Source organism: Mchenga conophoros, linkage group LG20 (assembly GCF_057382185.1).
Source record: "Mchenga conophoros isolate Kocher_MC1m ecotype Shallow Benthic linkage group LG20, M_conophoros_male_GT1.1, whole genome shotgun sequence".
NCBI lineage: Eukaryota > Metazoa > Chordata > Actinopteri > Cichliformes > Cichlidae > Mchenga > Mchenga conophoros.
Window position 1 is genome coordinate 10,872,202 of NC_140545.1, and position 16,636 is coordinate 10,888,837.

The 16,636-nt window shown below is 40.3% G+C and overlaps 1 protein-coding gene across 6 annotated transcripts in view; it reads right to left on the minus strand.

Moving 5' to 3' along the window:
* Positions 1-16,636, minus strand: part of LOC146550430 (potassium voltage-gated channel subfamily KQT member 2-like) — a 41,001-nt gene that overhangs the window by 10,263 nt on the left and 14,102 nt on the right. For 3 of the 6 annotated variants that reach the window (XM_085259125.1, XM_085259124.1, XM_085259127.1), the window contains exons 2-11: positions 9,604-9,694; positions 9,387-9,513; positions 8,921-9,096; positions 7,514-7,639; positions 7,227-7,337; positions 6,025-6,120; positions 5,832-5,926; positions 5,152-5,211; positions 1,018-1,047; positions 320-373 (exon numbers count right to left, since the gene is read on the minus strand). In XM_085259125.1, the coding sequence (XP_085115251.1) occupies positions 320-373; positions 1,018-1,047; positions 5,152-5,211; positions 5,832-5,926; positions 6,025-6,120; positions 7,227-7,337; positions 7,514-7,639; positions 8,921-9,096; positions 9,387-9,513; positions 9,604-9,694 (966 nt within the window). The remainder of the gene's footprint in view (positions 1-319; positions 374-1,017; positions 1,048-5,151; positions 5,212-5,831; positions 5,927-6,024; positions 6,121-7,226; positions 7,338-7,513; positions 7,640-8,920; positions 9,097-9,386; positions 9,514-9,603; positions 9,695-16,636) is intronic. The other 3 variants (XM_085259126.1, XM_085259129.1, XM_085259128.1) reach the window with 2 other exon arrangements.

A 16,636-nucleotide genomic window follows, 5' to 3' on the forward strand; every position in this document is an offset into this window, starting at 1 on the left:
ATCAACTGCAAGACGTTACTAAACAGAAACCATAAAAGAAGGATGTAAATCTGCACCTTTCCTGGGGAAAGGGTAAAAGTTAGAAATAGCTCTTTGTTGCTTTTACGTGTGAATCTCCTCATGTAGACATCAGAAACAGAGCTTCACTACGCTACAAATAGTAACAAGTCGGATTGTGTACTTTCCGTAGTGCTACATGTCCTTATTCTGTGACTCCTCTACCTTTACTTGCACTTGCAGAAGAAAAGAACATTGGTAGGAATAGAAGGAGACACACAGACTTGCAGTGCAGTTGTTAGTATCTGTGCAGCAACTATACCTAATAGCTCTCGGACAGCACCCGCAAAGTCTGTCTTTGTGTGCATTTTCATTACTGGAGTGGTGGGCAGTAGGAGGAGACACAAAAAAGATAAAATAGAAGTGGGTAGAATCACAAAAACAGCAGCGTGTGCCAAGATGCCAGTAACGCTTTACTGTGACTGTAATTTATTCCTCATTTAAAGAATAAAAATTTTTGGTTTTATTCATTTTGCCATTTAAATGATTGTCTGATTTTACACGTGAGTCTAAAATATGCAATTGGATTATAAGGAGGTTTGTCATTCAGCCACGATAAAGTGTTACCACCTTGTCAATAGTTACACTTGTTTTCTGTGTTAAAAAACAGAGTGATAGAAAAATCAAGCAAAAGTGTTCAAAATCACTTTTTCCCAAGGTGATGCTGAAAGGTAGACTATCAAAGAACAGCATATCGGTTAATATTTAATAAAGCTGCCAGTTGGGAATGAGGCCAAAGTGAGCTGATCTTTGAGCACCATGTGAGCAAATGCAGCGTGACCGTTCTTGAAGGAGGCACTTAACACGCAGCCACACCCATGTCAGACACACAAACCCCCACTCTCGCACACTGATGTACAGTAAGCACACTCCCCCAAGAAGAGTGTCTCAGCAGCAGCTAAGAGCAGAATTGAAGAGAAGGCAAAGGAAAGAGGCGAGAGATAAAACCAGATCACAGACCTGGGAGAGGTTTCTGTTTGTGACTCCTTCCTGTGAGCAGAAAAGGCATAAATGTTACACAATGTAAGATACAAGTTATGGACATGGATGAAAAATTATCTGTAAAAACCTGAAAAAAAACCCCCAATATATATGTTACCACACGGGGGCAGTGGAAACAAGTTCTAAACAACAGCAACAGTTGCCTGCTTACACTGAATGATCTTTCATATTTTTATGAAGATTAAATTTTGTGATGAGTGTCCAGTATTTACTCACTCTTCTGCAATGGTTTTTGTCTCCACTGACAAAAGAAACCTTAGGCTATTAAGTAAATACAAAAGGTAAATGGACTGGTTCTTACATAGCACTTTTCTACCCTGCCTGAGCACTCAAATCGCTTCGTTCACATACAAGCACTTTTTTCTATTCTTAAGTGCTTCCTATCTCCTATTCACACTTCAGCACCTTGGGGTTCAAAGAATCTTCATTTTCAAACCAACCAAAAAGTTGACATATTTTCTCTTAATATGTAAAACTACAGTGAGCCTCATAACACGACTCGAACAGGTATTCCTCCAGGATCAAACCTGGACCTTTATTGCTAAGATTTTGCATTCATAGGCAATTGGTACGGTGGCCCTGAGAGGCCAAATAGACTGCAACTTAGGAAAACACCAGCAATAAGAAAAACGCTGCAAAAGTGCACAAAACACAACGGAAATAGAAAAAAACAAAACGGTAATAGGAAAAAGCAGATTTCCGAAAGCACAAGGGAAGTGTTTCTGGGGAGACAATAACCCGACAGACCAGTTGCAGGAACAAAATATGCTAAGAATTGCGCTGGGAGACAGTTAAAAGAAGTGGAGGATCTATCGGTTTTGTGAGGAAAGAAAAGATGAGAGGTAAGTGTGTTAGCCTAACTATTAGCCTAAAAGTTCGTCATCAGTATTATATGAATCATGATAAAACACACCTACCATGTTTTGGGTTCCTGCAACTGGTCCGTCGGGTTATTTTCTCCCCAGAAACAATTCCATTGTGCTTTTTGAAATCTGTTTTTTCCTATTTTTGTTGTTGTTTTTCTTATTTCTGTTTTGTGTGCTTTTGCAGCATTTTTCTTATTGCTGGTGTTTTCTTAGGTTGCAGTCGGTTTGGCCTCTCGCGGCCACCGTACATTTGTTAGGCATACCTGTTCAACTGCTTGTTATCGCAAATATCTAATCACACTGCAGCAATTCACTGCATTGTGGCCAAAACGTCCTGCTGACATTCAAACTGAGCATCAGAATGAAGAAGAAAGGTGATTTAGGTGACTTTGAACATGGCATGGCTGTTGTGTCAGACAGGTTAGTTAGAGCATTATAGGAACAGGATCTGCTGGGATTCTCCCCACACAACCGTCTCGAGGGTTTACAGAGAACGGTCTGAATATATTATAATTATAGTAACCTAAACAACCACTCGTTACAGCCAAGGTATGCAGAAGAGCATCTTTGAACGCACAGCACGTTGAGCTTTGAGGTAGATGGGCTACAGCAGCAGAAGACCACACCTGTCAACAGGAAACTGAGGTTACAATTTGCACAGGCTTACATCTTCTGCTTCCAGCAGGATAATGAGCAACATCACAAAGCTCAAATCATCTCAAACTGGTTCTTTGAACATAATAACATGTTCACTGTAGTCAAATGGCCTCAACAGTTACCAGATCTCAATCCAGTGGAGAACATTTGGCTTGTCCTGGATCAGGAGATTTGCAGCATGGGGTGGCTGTAGCTCAGGTGGCAGAGCAGGTCAGCCACTAATCAGAAGGTCGGTGGTTCGATCCCAGGCTGCATCCTGGCTGCATGCTAAATATCCTTGGGCAAGATACTAACCCCATGTTTGCCTACTGGTGGTGGCCAGAGGGCCGGTGGCTGGCAGCCTCGCCTCTGTCAGTGCGCCCCAGGGCAGCTGTGGCTACAATGTAGCTTGCCATCACCTGTGTGTGAATGGGTGAATGACTGAATGTAGTGTGAAGCGCTTTGGGGTCCTTAGGGACTAGAAAAGCGCTATACAGGCCATTTACCATTGTTATAACATTTGTTATAAAGAATTCAGGCAGTTCTGAAAGCAAAATGGGGTTTAACTAACTTCTACCAAGTAGGGCTGCTCGATTATGGCAAAAATGATAATCACGATTATTTTCACTGAAATTGACATCTCGATATTTATTTAACCCTTTAAGACCTACCATAGAACCAAGTCCGCCATGTTGTAGTGCCATTTTTGGGAGCATTTCAAGTTGCTATACATCAATACAACTGTTATAGCCCATATTTTAATAATATGTATGCATTAAGTCCATAGTAACTACATTAATTGCAAAAAGTGCAATAAACTACAAAAACATTAAAAATCGTTTTTGTTTTTTTTACATATATTTCTACTTGGGGAAATTTAAGAGGCTTATCCCTCAAAACTTTAAATACAAAAAAGTTGCAAAAAACAGTTTCCCACCACAGGAAATTTATTTTGAGTGTCTTCATAGTTTTATTTTGGAGATACAGCAATTTTTATATACTGCAGGAAAAACAAAAAAACAATCCTATGATGCAAATTTGCAAAGAAAACAGCATGTGCATCAAAATAAACTATTTTAAGCAGTGCAATTCGAGTTCCAAGCATCCCAGCAACTATTCAGAAAAGTATAGAGTCAAACTTGACTTATAAAAACACCAGTATAGGCTTTTAAGGCCTGCAAGTAAAAAACTACATTTTCCGCAAAATGACGTCACTTCCGGTTTCGGACAGGAAACTGCAGACATGCGATAGTTTGCATTGAGGTCTTGTTCAATGTGGGAAGTGTTACGAACAGCTGATCGGATCGGCAAAGCGTGTTTCTGGAATATTATGTTTTTGTTCCTGCAAGCGCTTTTTATGCAATATTTGCAAAGTTATATGTGGAAGGAAACCGTGACCGAGGACAAGCTGATGGCATAAGATGTAAGTACAACTCCTCCGGTTTCATATGCAAAACAAATTATTGCGCTAGCTTAAGCGGTTCTGGTTCTACAGGGATTTAAAGGGTTAACAATAACAATGTATTGAATAATGACTTTAAAAAATAATATTAAATAGTGTGCAAATACTGATAACAGTGCAAATGTTTGCAATATAAGAAATAAATGAAAAATGTAAACATCTATGTTTAGTGAACTTTGCAGTGTTGCTCTGTGGTGCAGCTATGACACTGTAGCAAAGTTTACACACTGTGTCTACTTGATCCACGTCTGACTCCGCGAACCCATAATGTTTCCACACCACTGAAGTTTTTTTTACCTCTCTTTTCAACCAATGGCAGTCACTCTCCTCTCCAAATAACTTCTGCTTAGCTTCCCTCGGGTCCTCTTAATTGTTGTGACGCATTCGAAATGCAGAGAGGTGCGCTTGATTTGCCACACGGAGCAGCGCGAGAGTAAAGCACGAGGGAGGTGCTAATAATCGGCTCAGTCATTTTTAATGATCGTTGAAAGCCCAGATCGTAATCGTGATTAAAATTCGATTAATTGAGCAGCCAAGATTATAACTACTAAATTGTCTGGTAAATGTATATTAATGAATTTTCTAAGTGTCGCACAGGTTTTCCAATCAAGTGGGGTTGAAAATTTGCTCTGGCTATAGAGCCAGTGAAACTGTCAGTGTTCTTCCGTGCTTGCCCATTACAAATAAACTAATAGAAGAAAACAATAGTTTTAAAAAATGTTCCATAAAATTCATTCATTATGGTCACAGGTTGATGTTTGCATCAACAAGGTGTTTTAAAATAAATGTTTGGTTAGCCTCTTTTTTGTTAATCTACAGTAAATGAACTGAGTGCAACAATGAGCTAAGTGCACACAAAAGCTGGTAACACAAAAGGAAGGCCCAGCAACACAGGAAGTGTAGCGCAAAGTGTGCGGCAAGCAGACCAGACTCACAGGGTTCAGAGATCTTATTCCTTTGTGACAATCAAGGCATTCAGTGTATATTTTGGGCAGTGCACATAGTTATTTCAGCCTCTGATGCCCTGGTCCCTTCTATTTCAAGATCACTGAGTCACCGTTGGTGTCATCATAATGAGATCATGCTATCACACCAACAACTTTGTCACTCCTAATGTCATTGTTATACCTGAATGATTTGCCCTTCAGATTCCTCAGCAGGTCCAGCTGATTCAGAGGTGGGATAAGTCTGGGAAAAGACAAAGAAGAACTTCAAAGAAGTCGTTCTATCAAGACAGCCTCATCAGCTCAGTTGCAAAAGGTGAAAGCTCGCCTTTGGGCTTTTTAAGCTAATTGCCTTAAGTTATGTTCAGTTGGTCATAACCTTTTCTGCTTAAATTACAACTGGAATGTAAGTGAACTCATTTCAAAATAGACAACTAATGATTTTCTACTTCTAGATTAAAAGCAAAAGAAATCTGTGTTGTGAGAGTCGAGCAAGGCAGCTTATTTGCTAATTCATACAGCTGGACACCAAAATGTCTGCTTAATTTTTCAAATTGGCCAAGGGCAGTATTTGTCTTTTGAACAGCATTTCAGAGTGCCACTGCTAAGACTCTCATCTGCTTCTCCATTAAAAAGAAAAGCCTTATTAAAGCAGAAAGTGTAAAGCCACACCGGTGTGTGATTCTTCTGATCCAAGAAAGATGTTTAGAATACAATAAGATGAGGTTATTCTGTGAGCTCAGTTTTCAACTTGGCTTTCAAGGTTCAGAAAGAAGGCAGAATGTGATATGGGTAAACAGTTGTATTTCCTGAAAATGCTGAATAATGTGTAGCATGATTCAACCACTTTATTTGATCGGTTACCTGTACATCGGAATAGCTACAGTCTGCTCGTAAAAATCCCACGTGGACACCAGATCTGTACGGGAAAGGTTGGTGGCATAAAACCTCCAAGCAGCCTGGGTGAGGAAATTTTTAAAAAGGCTTCTCAGTTTTTTTATTTTGAGAATTAAACAGTGTTTAAAATTGAATCTAGTGATCTTATCACACAATATACCTGTAGGAGGCCTGCAGCGGGGTTACGTCTCTTCTCAAAATGCTTCTGTCTGTGCTGCTCTTGGACTTTGAGGGCAAAGCCAGAACCCAAGATGCCCTGTACAAAAGCAGAAACTCATAAAATAATCAGTGACCTTTACTGACCTCAGTGGGCCAGGAGGAGGAATTGCAACAACAGCAAGTTGTCTCCTCCTTGTCCCTTAACGGTTCTCCGAAGCAATCCAACAAAACATCTGGGGTTATAGAAACCTGAGAGGAAATGCTGATGTTAAATGCTGTGCCAAAAGTAGTGACAGGAAAAGTGATTGCTGATCAAGTACAGTTTCCTGTATGATTGACAGAACGAATGGGAGCTGCTTACTCAGAGCTTACTGCTGAGTGTGATATCTTTAAATCTCAGGTGGAACAACAAACACTGACACGTACTTTAGCCACTGAAACTACATCATCAAACTCAGGCTTTCTAAAGAAAACGTGAATAATGAGCCAAGTTTTTTCAGCTCCTTTTAGAAGCATCGGTTGCACTAAGCTTTCTTTGGACTATAAAAGACTGGATGCTTGTCCCAAAAAGACAAACATTCGCAGTTATTTCCTCACACTGCTTCTATGGTGTTTTAGTGATCTGATGAATACAAATCTTATTTTCACTGTCGCTGTACCTGTAAAAAAACTGGCTCTCTAGCTCAACTACATTCACCACCTGGTTGCTGCTTTTTTATGTCAGTTATTGGGCAATGGACCTGCTTGAGTGATGAGATGAGCTACATGATTTGAATAAAAAGGTTAATGAGAGTCATTGTGGGATAAAACAGGATGTTTTCTGGGCTTTAAAACGAAAACATTTAGCTGATAGACACTAAAATGCTAGGTGTTGGGTGCTAAATGTGCTATCCTGTTGTCATTTCAGGTTACTCACTTGATTAGATACATTTCGAATCCATAATGTTGAATCCATAGCATGAATGCACTACTGTAGTTATGATATCAAACTAAATGAAACCATAACCTATGGAAGAGCCTGCCAGAGAACACAGAGTATATTCTCTTAGGGCAGAGCAGTGAGATCAGGCAGATATGCACTTACAGAGAACATCATAATGGAGAGAGAGTAAAGGCATATAAATGAGGATCATTTATGATGTGCACTTTGTGTGAACTCTTGTCAGCAGCTTCAACGCCCTAAAGACAAGCCTACATACTTACAGCAGGAAGGGCAAAGAAGGCAACGCCGATCAAGCTGAACGTGGCTGCTAGTAAGCGTCCATTCCAGGTTTTGGGAACCTTATCACCATAACCAATGGTGGTAAGAGTTATCTGGTACAAAAAAAAATAAAAAACAAACAAACATTAAATAGCTTTTTTAATACCTTTTTTTTGTAAAACTGGAAATAAAGTAAAATGAACATTTCTAAGCGGAATATTTGTCAAAAATGCATGTTGTAAAACAGAAAGCAAATACTGAAGATCCATGTTGTCCTTGTTAGTCTTACCAGCCCCCACCAAAGAGCATCAGCATACGTGTCAAACTCATTATTTGACTCCTTTTCCACGGAGTAGACCAGGAATGAGGCCAGGATGAGGCACAGGAAGCCTATGTACCACGCTGTGATGAGCTCCTACAGAGAAAACCAATACAGTGACCACTGGGAAATTAAAGTAATTAAGTGTCATCTTGAATGCTTTGCAAAAGTGGCAATGTAACCTCTGTCAATGGGTACAAATGGCTATTCTGTAACAATATTGGACATCATATGTGAATCTCTTGCCCTGTGCGGCGAACCAAGCATTTCATAAACCTCTTTATTTCCCTCGTCTCCACAAAAGCTGCAGCCTGCCATCTCTCCTTCTCATGTAATCATACACAAACACCCACAAACCCTGTAATGATGTTTCTGCAGCTTATTAGTAAAAGCAAATAATTAGATTTTCCAAGCTCATTTAAATTAAACAGAGAGAAATATGCTTCCTTGTCATGATAGACTTTCTCGGAGGAGACACCTTTGATAATAGAGTGTCACTGAAGTAACATAGAGTCCATCTCCTCCAGGATTGCACATCAATGCACGCCATTGCCAGAAGATTAGCCAGCAAAGTCTCAAGATCATCGAGGAGATTCAAGGAGACATGACGTGAAAGGGTGTGGAGAAGCCGTGGAGAATTTTATGCTGCCTGTAACATGCTATGTAAAACAGGCATCAAGATGAAATCACTGGACCAATTGTCATTTCTGGGTTCCTCCTCAGCGTGCCCTGTTTGGTGGTGGGTTACTTATGGTCTTTGGAGACCATATCCATGGACGTGCGCAGAGGCTAGGCAACAGCACCCTGACTGCCATTAGGTATCAGGATTAAATACTTGGGTTCAGACAATGCCCAGCCTCATGTGGCGAGAGTATGCAGGCACTTCCTGGAGAAAGAAGGAATTGATACCACTGACTGGCCCTCACGCTCGCCTGACCTAAATCCAACAGAACACCTCTGGGACATTATGTTTCAGTCCATTTGGCACCACCAGACTGTCCAAGAGGTCAGTGAGGCCCTGCTCCCTGTTCCTTTAATATATTTTTGAGCAGGGAATATTGAAATAGGGTAAAATGGCTGCATTTTTCTTGCATATGTGCAAAGACATATGGATAAGACAACAAAATGTTTCTAAAATAACATATTTGTAAGCCATGATAACTTTTCAAATTCCCATTTATTATATGCGCTGGACTTTTTCTCTTTGTTCTTTCTCAGCTCATTTATGTGGGTTACAGTTACTCTATACTAAAAATATTACTTTCACCTGGTCTGCATGCTTTGTGGTTAAAAGATAAGTGATAATGGCGGCCACACAATCTTAACAATCAAAACATTGAGGAAACTACAGACAAAACTGGAGTACATCAAGATCACCTTGCTGTGTGCGTAAACTACAGATCCGAGCAGCTTCCAGGTTCCTCCACGGCGGTCCATGCGCAGCATCCGTAGGATCTGCAGGAATCTCAGACTCCTGATAGCCGAGGTGGCAAACACATTGCCCTGAGATCCAGCTGCCAGGACAGATACTGAGGCAATCAGCACCATGATGTCTGGGAAGAGAAGTACAACATATGAATAGAAAACCATGACCTTGGTCAAATCAGACTAAATTAACAACACTTTACTATGGACACTGAAGATCATTGTTCATTTAATCTGTACACTGTTCAAACAAACAATTTGCAGTTGGAAAAATATTTTTGTATCATTGTATCAAAAGTTTCAGCATTTAAGAACAGAAGTAATAGCAAAACAAGTAACAAGTAATGTGTCCATGTTATGTTCTTCAAGGTGACAGAAATGACAGCCAGTAAAACACAAGACAAACGTGTTTTCACACCTATGACACAGAAAGGCTTTCTGGCAAATTTTAGCCTCCCTCTCCATCCTCTGTATCGACAGCAGCAGCCAGCAGCCCATATCCTTACAATGTACTCCACTCCAAACACCACAATGGTCACAATTTCCTGTGGAAAAAAACAGAATGGGGGAGTTAACCTTGTGACATTAATTTATATGCAGAATACTGTTAAAATATTAAATAAAGTGATACTTACCAAGATGTACAAGGCACTCTCTGAGCTTTGTGTGAACTCTTTAATGGTGGCAAAGACTGAGAGTATAAGACACGAAAACACCAAGAGGAAGCTGGAACGGATGAGACAAAGTAAAGTTATTGCTTCTACTCTCTTATTTAGGGTAAGTCACTGTTACACCTGATAGATCCATGTGTAGATATTTTTTTTTGGTCCTGTCATGGTCCTGGGCCATGTGGGCCCAGTATTCTTAGTTTCTTGTATTTTTGTATTTCGTTCCTTATTTAGGCCATGTTTCCTAAGTTGTCCTGTTGTGGTGTTCCTTATTTGACTTCCCCTTGTGACTTTTATCCCCTGTGTGCCCCTCTATGTATCTGTGAGCCCTCATCTCCCCTCCTTGTTTCATTCCATGTTTCCCCAGCCCACTATGCCCGTGCTCTCTCTCTCCTCCTGTTTGCACCTGTGTACTTCCTGTTTTACTTTGACAGTCTCCCGTCAGTGTTGTTTACTCCTGCCATGTCTTGTTATATTTATCTGTGTCAGCTGTGTTCCCATGTGTTGCCACTTCCCCTGATCATCCCTCTTGTGTATTTAGTCTCTGTGTTTCATGTAGTCTGTGTCGCGTCGTCTGTGTTACCACCCCCTGTGTTCCGTATCTCCAGCCATAGCTTTTCCTTAGTTTATGTCCAGTTTAGGTTTCTGTTTGAACTATTACTCTTATGCTGCCCTCACTCTGTTTTGTTCCTTTCATCAGCCAGAATAAAAGGCTCGCTTTTGTTTAACTCCACTCCTGCATCCTCGCTTGTGTTCGCTCCTGGGTCCACCACACACATTTCCGCACGGTCTGCCTCCGCAGACCGTGACAGGTCCAGTTCAGAGTAATCGGTATCACCATGGTAGTCAGTTAAAGCTAATTTTGTACATTTTGAACACGTTTGTATGAAAGTGTACAAACCTCTGAACAGTGAATTATATCAGCTGACAAGCCATCCAACCAGCCTTAGTACCCCGCCCTTATTAGACAGAGTCTAATCTCTACATCTAATCTCAGCTGAGCCACTCTATCTGCTTTCTGTCAGAGTCATTAGCGGGATTGCTTTTTTTTTTTTTTATGAGAATTTATGTTGATATAAATTGCAGAAAAACTGTTGATGCTTTTATCCTAAACTTGGGGAAAATACTTAAGGCTAGTCATTGCACAACAGATAAAATCCTGATTAGATATTATTAAAGGGGATTCATTTGGATAAAATAGTTAAATGATGGTCTTGCATATGAATTTTGCTGCACAAGAGATACTCAGATGAGAGCCTCGGCAGGTCCTGACCTCACTTACAGTGGGGCAAAAAAGTATTTAGTCAGCCACCGATTGTGCAAGTTCCCCCACCTAAAATGATGACAGAGGTCAGTAATTTGCACCAGAGGTACACTTCAACTGTGAGAGACAGAATGTGAAAAAAAAATCCATGAATCCACATGGTAGGATTTGTAAAGAATTTATTCGTAAATCAGGGTGGAAAATAAGTATTTGGTCAATAACAAAAATACAACTCAATACTTTGTAACATAACCTTTGTTGGCAATAACAGAGGTCAAACGTTTACTATAGGTCTTTACCAGGTTTGCACACACAGTAGCTGGTATTTTGGCCCATTCCTCCATGCAGATCTTCTCGAGAGCAGTGATGTTTTGGGGCTGTCGCCGAGCAACACGGACTTTCAACTCCCGCCACAGATTTTCTATGGGGTTGAGGTCTGGAGACTGGCTAGGCCACTCCAGGACTTTCAAATGCTTCTTACGGAGCCACTCCTTTGTTGCCCGGGCGGTGTGTTTTGGATCATTGTCATGTTGGAAGACCCAGCCTCGTTTCATCTTCAAAGTTCTCACTGATGGAAGGAGGTTTTGGCTCAAAATCTCACGATACATGGCCCCATTCATTCTGTCCTTAACACGGATCAGTCGTCCTGTCCCCTTGGCAGAAAAACAGCCCCATAGCATGATGTTTCCACCCCCATGCTTCACAGTAGGTATGGTGTTCTTGGGATGCAACTCTGTATTCTTCTTCCTCCAAACACGACGAGTTGAGTTTATACCAAAAAGTTCTACTTTGGTTCCATCTGACCACATGACATTCTCCCAATCCTCTGCTGTATCATCCATGTGCTCTCTGGCAAACTTCAGACGGGCCTGGACATGCACTGGCTTCAGCAGCGGAACACGTCTGGCACTGCGGGATTTGATTCCCTGCCGTTGTAGTGTGTTACTGATGGTGACCTTTGTTACTTTGGTCCCAGCTCTCTGCAGGTCATTCACCAGGTCCCCCCGTGTGGTTCTGGGATCTTTGCTCACCATTCTCATGATCATTTTGACCCCACGGGATGAGATCTTGCGTGGAGCCCCAGATCGAGGGAGATTATCAGTGGTCTTGTATGTCTTCCATTTTCTGATGATTGCTCCCACAGTTGATTTTTTCACACCAAGCTGCTTGCCTATTGTAGATTCACTCTTCCCAGTCTGGTGCAGGTCTACAATACTTTTCCTGGTGTCCTTCGAAAGCTCTTTGGTCTTGGCCATGGCGGCGTTTGGAGTCTGACTGTTTGAGGCTGTGGACAGGTGTCTTTTATACAGATGATGAGTTCAAACAGGTGCCATTCATACAGGTAACGAGTGGGGGACAGAAAAGCTTCTTACAGAAAACGTTACAGGTCTGTGAGAGCCAGAGATTTTCCTTGTTTGAGGTGACCAAATACTTATTTTCCACCCTGATTTACGAATAAATTCTTTACAAATCCTACCATGTGAATTCATGGATTTTTTTTTCACATTCTGTCTCTCACAGTTGAAGTGTACCTCTGGTGCAAATTACTGACCTCTGTCATCATTTTAAGTGGGGGAACTTGCACAATCGGTGGCTGACTAAATACTTTTTTGCCCCACTGTATGTTGGAGAATAAGGTGATTGGGAACTATAATAGACCACCTAAATCTGTTTAATCAGGATAAATGACTACGATGTCAAGTTTATGTCAGTTTCACTAGTAATTAAAAAAAACAAACAAACAGAAGAATTAAAAAGAAGAAAAAAAAAGAAATGATCTGCTGGAAGAAATCCAGAGCAGAGCAAATGGAAAGTGCCTCATGAAACCTGATACCCAGGACAGTGCAGGATTATAAAAGTTAGAGCCATAGGCAACATCAATCATACTTAGAGATACTGTAGAATGGCAGTAGGTATTTGCTGAGCCCATTATCATTCCAATATATAGATGCAAAAATAATTTCATTTACCAATGGATAGTATGAGATGTTATTATTATAATTGTTATCATGTGAGCTGATTGGGATAAAAGGGTTCAGAAAATGTTGCATTTACACAGAATACACAGAGACGGGGCCAGAGTTTGAAACTGTATATTACTAAGTAATATATTTATTATTGTATCAGTTGGCTTGAAAAAGTAAAGACATCAGAGGGTGGCTGCTGGATAATGTGTTTCTAATCTATTTACTTCAGTTGTCTCACTCTCTGCTAAAAGCTCCACTGCATTCACCAGCTGCTTCTAGTTTCTTTCTCCGTGTGCTGTTTGGTATTGGTCAGAAATCATTCAACTGCCCCCCACAGCTGGAAAAGAAGACCACAGGAAGAGCATGCTCTAAAAGGCCAAAAGTGGAATAGAGTGGATTTGAACTGTAAAGTGACAATTCTTGTCAGGTTTATCTCTGCAAGTGTCACCTTTCCGTTACACACTTCGTCCCGTCACTTCATCCATTATTAATACAAACAAATGTGTTTGTGCAGCTTTAAAAATGAAGAAGGGCAAAAGTCCAGCTCAGAAACACAGAACGGACTGTGTGTATCTCTGCGTAGCACTTAACACTAACAAGGCCCGGAATCAATTTGGTACGCTTGTATCCACATGAGTAAACTGAGGTTTGCACATATCCGTAAAAATCTTCTCAAATAATTCTAAAATTTAAAATAGGTCGGCGTGAGTAACAATGCAGGTAAGGTGGATACCGTCCTCCATTCAGAAGCAAGAAAGCTTAACGCTGACATCACTAGTAAAACATGTTGAATCCGTGTGAGCATAAAGTCTTTCCTTCTGTGCTTCATTCAGTTCTCACCACTCCTCATCAAGGCTCACCCTTGATTTTTTTTCCTAAATGCAATTTATCTGAATTTCCTGCTGCAGTTCACGTCCATTCCTGGCAGTGATATTTGGCCGTCAGCCAATCAGAATGAAGCAGCAAAGATCAATCGTGTGGCTACAGTGAAGCCCATAAATAAGCTTTTTTCTGATTGGTTCTTTATGATATCTTTGTTACTCTTCCTCAAAGGCCTAAAATATTTAACAACAAGCACTTTCACCTCTAAACCCACAATTCTGTACATTTTTACTTTGGTAAGTCAGACTGAGGTCATTGTTGTCATATCATATATCAATGATGACTTCAGCAGTCAAGTCTTACTTAGTAATAGTGAACGGGCTGTGAAAGCTTTTGCTACACACTACATTATATCTGTAGTCTGCCAGTAAAGTTCATCCTGTTAGATCACATTACTCACATTAGTTTTCTTGTGTTTTAAGCAGTGGTGTTGCTAGTATCTGAAAACAAGCCTAGAAATTGTTGGATTTTTCTCTTGATAATTCCACCCTTTTAAAGCTGTTTCACGGTAGAATTAATATCAAATGTTCTGAGAACTAATAACATATAAGTTTGAATATGTTTGTGTTAGTTCATTTTTCCAGTTCCAGTTGTGCATCCCTCCTGTTATATCTCCCCTTGTTATCCTGTGAGGGTATATATTGTCAGTCTGCCTTTGCTGTTTGTTGTGTTGTCCCTGATGATTGTGTGCACCCTCTGTACCTAACTGCTCATCAATCTGCTGCACTCTTAATCTCCTGCTCTCGCTCAGGTCTTGGCTGAAAATTTGTATCAGCATTGCCGACCAAATATCTAAATCTGATGTGATGATTAGGTATTTAACACACAATTTATCAAATTACTTGGTTCAATTAATTATTTGAACACAACAACCAGTATCAGATTTCAGAAAAGCAAATTATTAATGTATTATTGTCATAAGAACTAAATAGTCATCAAATCTGACTATTGGATTTCAGCTACAGGCCAACAGGATATTTCAATCTAACTATCATCGTCTTTATGGCATATGTGGAATACACAGATTACCATCCATCCATCCATTTTCTCCCCCTTATCAAATTCAGGGTGGTGCGAAAGATGGAGTCTTGATAGGTCGCCAGCCTGTCACAGGGCTAATACAAAAAATATACATATCTTTTAAAAATGTATCAGTTTCTTCTCAAATATCACTAGTGAATAGACACGTGTCCCTAAGATTGATCATGTAAAGTTGGCCTCTTCAAGAAGACCTGTAAAGTAAAGATCAAGTACAGCTCATTGGATCATTAAGGTTCATTTATTCTGCTTGAATACAAAGAAGCATCTCTTAGCAGCAACTGCCCCCCCCCCCCTTTGAGAACTCCATCCACAAGGACTACATCACTGAAAAACTGTACAGTGCACCTAAATATACTAAATATACTGTACACTGATTACCTACAGCTTCCAGGCAAGAATGAGTTCACTGAAAGAACAATTTTTTTTATTATACAAGAAAGATAAAGCAAATCTCAAAGCAAAGGAGGCCTATTTTGGGGCAGAGCACACATGCCTGGCTTCTGATTACTTGCTTGGGCACAAGAAGTACAAGGCAAGTGTTACTGAGCTAGGGAGTTCTTTGAAGGGCTGTGTGGTTCTTATTATGTTATTGAATGCAGCACTTTAAGATTTTTGTGCTTTGGTTAACACAAAGATAAATAAATTGCTGCTCAGTTCAGTGGCCCAATGAAAAATTCAACTCGTGTGGGTTTTTTTTTAATGTTTTTGTTCTATAATTATTTGGCATGAATGTATGATTATATACATTTTACTGAACATCAGCTAATAAAAATCATGATGCAAGATTGTATTTGTATTTAACTCATTTTTGAAGCGGTGCACAGCAGAAACTGGAAAAGTGTTGGCTGGAGAAGGAGGCTGGGATAAAAGTGAAAATATTTATGTATTATTCAAATGAGCCATTATATAATAAAAACAGTCTCATCTGTGGTAGTGATGAAGTCATCCATGCACTGTTTACTCAACTCAAATTTGAAAGTAGTTCAATAGGGTCACAGTAGGTATTTTTGGAATCAGGTATAACTGCAGTTTATTCCCATATTTTTGTAAGTTTGCACTGCTAATCAAACTGTTACCTATCTTCACTTATGCACACTGAGACAGATGGTCATTGTGTAGGTGTAGATGTTAGAACCCTGTTTATGTCTGACAGAAGATGTGACTGTGAGAGGAAGGTTGCCATTTAATATTACTATGAATAATTCATCATCAAAACACTAATATTCCAAATGGTTCCAAATGCCAAGTGAAACCTGTATGTAAACCTCGTAGTAAACTGAAGCGTCGATTGGATCAAATCAGTCCACTTGACAGCGCAAAGGCAAATCTTTTTACATCATGCAGTTGTTCTCTGCAAATGTCCATCGCAAATTGTTAGCCAATGAGTGTGTGGTTTCACAGTCAGACCTACCCCTCCTTGTCTTATCCATTTTCCGGCAACCAATTGGATTTCAGGACAGCACTTCAGAAACCAATAGCTGACACCACAGGAGCTACATCTGTCTTTTACTGTGTCTATACAGTGTCGCCTTCAACAGAGCAATCGAAGTTACATTGCCCAGCCTTGCCCCCCTTAGTTCCTCCTTACCACCTTCATGCTCTGTCTCCACAGTCTGATGTGTGATGTGTGGAGGGTCCGGGCTGCGAGGATTAAGGCAGTGGTGACTTTTCCACTGAGACATGTGGCCTGGTCAAAACACAGAGAGCGGCACTCTAAAAGATCTTTAAATATAGTAAACATACCTTGTGTGCCACAGACTGCTCCCAAACACAAGGGGGCAAAAAATACTTCTAAAACACTTAAGTTAGCTTTATTAAACGTTAGATCTTTAGCTGGGAAAACATT